Here is a 3,472-nt window from a genome sequence, read left to right as displayed (position 1 = left end):
AATTAGGCTTAAAAATCCAGTTTTCAGTGTCATGAATTGGAGCAGCTCCATTCAGTAAAAAGTCCTGGCTTGAAGCTGGTTTCCTGCATTGCAGAGGCCACAAGGTGCCCCTGTGTCTCACCCCCTCCTCAGTTGTGCATGGTTAACAGGAACATCCCTTGGACCATGACAGCCACTGGCATGGAGACTCCAGCAGCAGCAGGTCTACCACTTCTCCTGCTGGATTGTTGCAAGGGATACAGTATTTTCAGCATCTGTGTATAAAAATATATACACATATCTCACTTAAGTAGACCTACACCCTGTAAGTCAGCAGACTTAGGCCAGCTCTCTGTTACATCAGACTTGGAGCACTTGGAGTCCTTGTTAGACTGGTTAATTCAAAAAAGTGAAGGCAACATCAAGGCTCCAGAAACCTGGGAAAGGTGGGGACTGTGAGGGGAGCTGAGTGATGCTGGGAGTGCAAGCAGGATGAGCTTAGCTTGCATGGAACAAAGCTGGTCCTGATGCTGCCACAGTCTCCTTTTCTCATTGCCAAAGAGCTTGTCACCTGCAGTGTCTCCCACAGGACTCTGAGAGGACCTAGTTCAGCAAGGTTGGAGGCACTGGTGTCTCCTGCTGGTGCTGAACGTGCTGCTGGCTGCTCAGCTCCCAGCCATAGCACATTATGAACTGTGCCAGCCTCATCTGTTGTGTCCCAACACTTGCTGTGCTCTTCATTCCCTGCAGATGCCTTACCTGCTCCTGAACCCATCCGTGCCAGAGGTGAGGCCTCGAATGTACCCAGTGTTTTTTGGAGAAAGCATCGAGGTCAGCCCAGAGCCCGTGCAGGAAATCAGGTACAGGGGGGATTGGGTGGGTAGATGGGGACTTTCATCTTTTTCCTGGTGCTTTTCCATCTGCAAAAAAAATTAAAATGTGTTTAGAAAGGGGGTGGTGGTTATTTGGATGGGAAGGGAGAAACAGGAGTGAGGGCAATACCTGGATTAAAGACACTGACAGCAGCAGAGGTAGGAGGGGAAAGGCAAGAACTGGAGGGAGGCTGTAAGAGAAGGGTTTCCTTCCAAGGCCAGCTCAAAGCCAAGGCATGAGAGAAAACCATTGGCACCTGAAGCCTTGATGGGCTTCATCCTGTTCCCTGCTGACTTGTATCCTCAGAAGAAGCAACACCCTTATACTTGGCACCTGTTTTTGTTAGCCCTTGCAGCAGAGCAACCAGCGTTAGACCAGCCCTTAGAGACTGGAGAGTGGGCTCCTCCTCGTGAGGAGATGGTCCCTGGAGGCAGGAGTGGAGGTGTGGTGACCTCCTGCAGTCCAGGGCTGTGGATGAACCCACATCTCTGCTCCTCTCACACTTCTGCTGCTGTGGACTGTACTCTGTGTTGGAGAGGTTACACACAGCGTGGGGCAGGGACGGTGGGGGGACTGTAAACCCAGTTCCCACCCCCCTCAGCCTATGCAAAGGTCTCTCTGGAAGCACAGCCCAGGGAAGCTCTGCTGGCTGGCGGGCACATTTTCGTGGTGATCCCGTTGGGGCTGTGTTCTGGGGGTGCTGAGTGACTGGCTGACACCCTCGCTGTGCAAAACACATCCAGCAGCTCCAGTTACATGGGGTGCACCATCGGTCAACCCCTCCGGGCGGAGGTAACGACAAGCACACACCCAGCTTTTCATCTTTTATTACATGGAGCTGCACGTTCTTTGGCTGCTGGTTGCCTGAGGAGCGTTTGGGGAGAGGGGAAATCAAGTGAAAGTCCTGCTGGTCCCCATGGCCAGGGGTTCTAGGAGAAGCCCTTTGCATGGCCTGGTGTTCATACCTCCCTTCTGGGGCTGCAGAGAGCAGGCAGGGCAGTGACCTCCCATGTTTTGTGAGTTCTCCATCCAATGGCTCTTAACATGGCCATTTCCTTTGAGACCAATGGCTTGGATGTTGGGCAGCTGTAGCCCACAGCATCCTTCTGCTTCACCTGCTATTTGACCATTGTTTGGATTTTCTGTAGGCCCCAAAAAGCAACCTCGCTCATCATCTCCCAGCCCTCTGATTTTAGCTGCCTTGGGCATCTTTGTGCTCTGATGGCAAGGCAATATTAAGAAAAAAAAAAGACACAGCAAGGTGAGGTTCCACCAAGACTCACCTGCAGGAAGGAGTCCTCTTGCTCTCCACTTTGGGTTATAGGGTCGGCAGCCGCCCCAGTGTCTGTGCAGTAAGAGGTCATATGAGTTGCCATCTCCAAAGGTTTAGAGGAGAGTCCTGGCTCTCTTCTCTCCTTTGCTGTTGCTGATCCCTTGCTGTCATCCCTAGGTGCAATTCTGAGGTGAAGTACGACTCCGAGAAGCATTATCGGGACGACATCATCTACGGCCCCATCCCCACCGTCACCACCTACAGCGAGACCATCATTGCTGCTCCCAACTGCACCTGGAGGAACTACAAGTCCCAGCTGATCTTTGAGCCCCGCCAGAAGCCGCTGAGGTTTCAGAGCACGACCATCATTTTCCCTAAGCGTGCCAAGAACATTTACCGGACCACCCTCAACTACAGCTTGGGCTGTGCCAAGCGTTGGTTCGCCTCCAGCGTGCAGCTGGAGCTCTGTGAGGAGAACAGCCCCTGCGTCATCTACAGCGAGACCCTCTGATCCACCCTGCCACCCCCAACCTGGTGACCTCGGGGGGGCCGTGGCCTTTGCCAGGTCTGCGGCTGGGCCTTCACTGATGGCGGCCGAATATGACTGGCTGGTGGAGATGTCCCCCTGGGTGAGGCTGAACTGGCTGGGAGGAGGCTTGCAGGGCACGGGCTGGTTTTGATCAGTGAGAGGCTGGCTTGTATTTTGTGACGTTCCTGGCATTCGTGATCTGGATTTTATTTTTGTTTATTTTTCCAAGCATATCTATTTTTGACTTGTGTTTAGATGAAATCAAGATGACAAAGGACCCTGTTGTTCACAGCAAAGTGCTGCCTTGAGAGCTCTGTCGGTCTCATCTAGCACATAGGTGAGACTCGCTGTAACCTTCAGAGCTATTTTGGTCTCTGCAAACAGGAGACCAATTGCAGAGTCAGCGTCCAGTCTGCCCAGCATGCACCAAGCCAGGCTTCCTAGAGGTCAATGCAGAGGAGGTGGTTACTTGTATCAGTGCATCACACCTTGCTCCAACAGCTCATCTGGGAGATAGCTGCAATATTACACCACTGCAATGACCTCAGGCCCAACTTACTGGGAGGAGTGGGGACTGTCACCAAGAAAAGAGGAAGAAAACAGGCACGTGGTGCTATTTCTAGCAGCTAGATGTTCATACACCATAGCAAGGCACAGCACAACCTGGAGAAAGGTCTATCCCAGTGCACAGCCACCTCTTCAGTGAACCCAGCCAAGAGTGCGCAGGGGAGACTGAGGAGACCAAATAGCTGAAGGGCTATTTTCTGAAAGCATCCCAGTGATTTAGGAACCATGGGCCCTTCTTCAAAAAACATACT

At 52.4% G+C, this 3,472-nt stretch overlaps 1 protein-coding gene across 1 annotated transcript; it reads left to right on the top strand.

The window, feature by feature from the left end:
- The first annotated feature begins 729 nt into the window (after positions 1 to 729).
- Positions 730 to 2,636, top strand: LOC103772910 (protein FAM101A-like). The gene is made up of 2 exons (XM_008940255.1): positions 730 to 839; positions 2,303 to 2,636. Exons 1-2 carry the CDS (start codon positions 730 to 732, stop codon positions 2,634 to 2,636), a joined length of 444 nt encoding a protein of 147 aa, XP_008938503.1.
- The last annotated feature ends 836 nt before the right edge of the window (positions 2,637 to 3,472 follow it).

Source organism: Merops nubicus, unplaced genomic scaffold (genome assembly GCF_000691845.1).
Source record: "Merops nubicus isolate BGI_N331 unplaced genomic scaffold, ASM69184v1 scaffold24205, whole genome shotgun sequence".
NCBI classification, from domain to species: domain Eukaryota; kingdom Metazoa; phylum Chordata; class Aves; order Coraciiformes; family Meropidae; genus Merops; species Merops nubicus.
This window is presented reverse-complemented; position numbering and strand designations above follow the sequence as displayed.

Coding starts and splice junctions, on each gene's coding strand:
- LOC103772910 (XM_008940255.1), top strand. CDS start 730: ATGCCTTACCTGCTCCTGAACCCATCCGTGCCAGAGGTGAGGCCTCGA. Junction 840..2,302: donor GAGCCCGTGCAGGAAATCAG/GTACAGGGGGGA, acceptor TGTCATCCCTAG/GTGCAATTCTGAGGTGAAGT.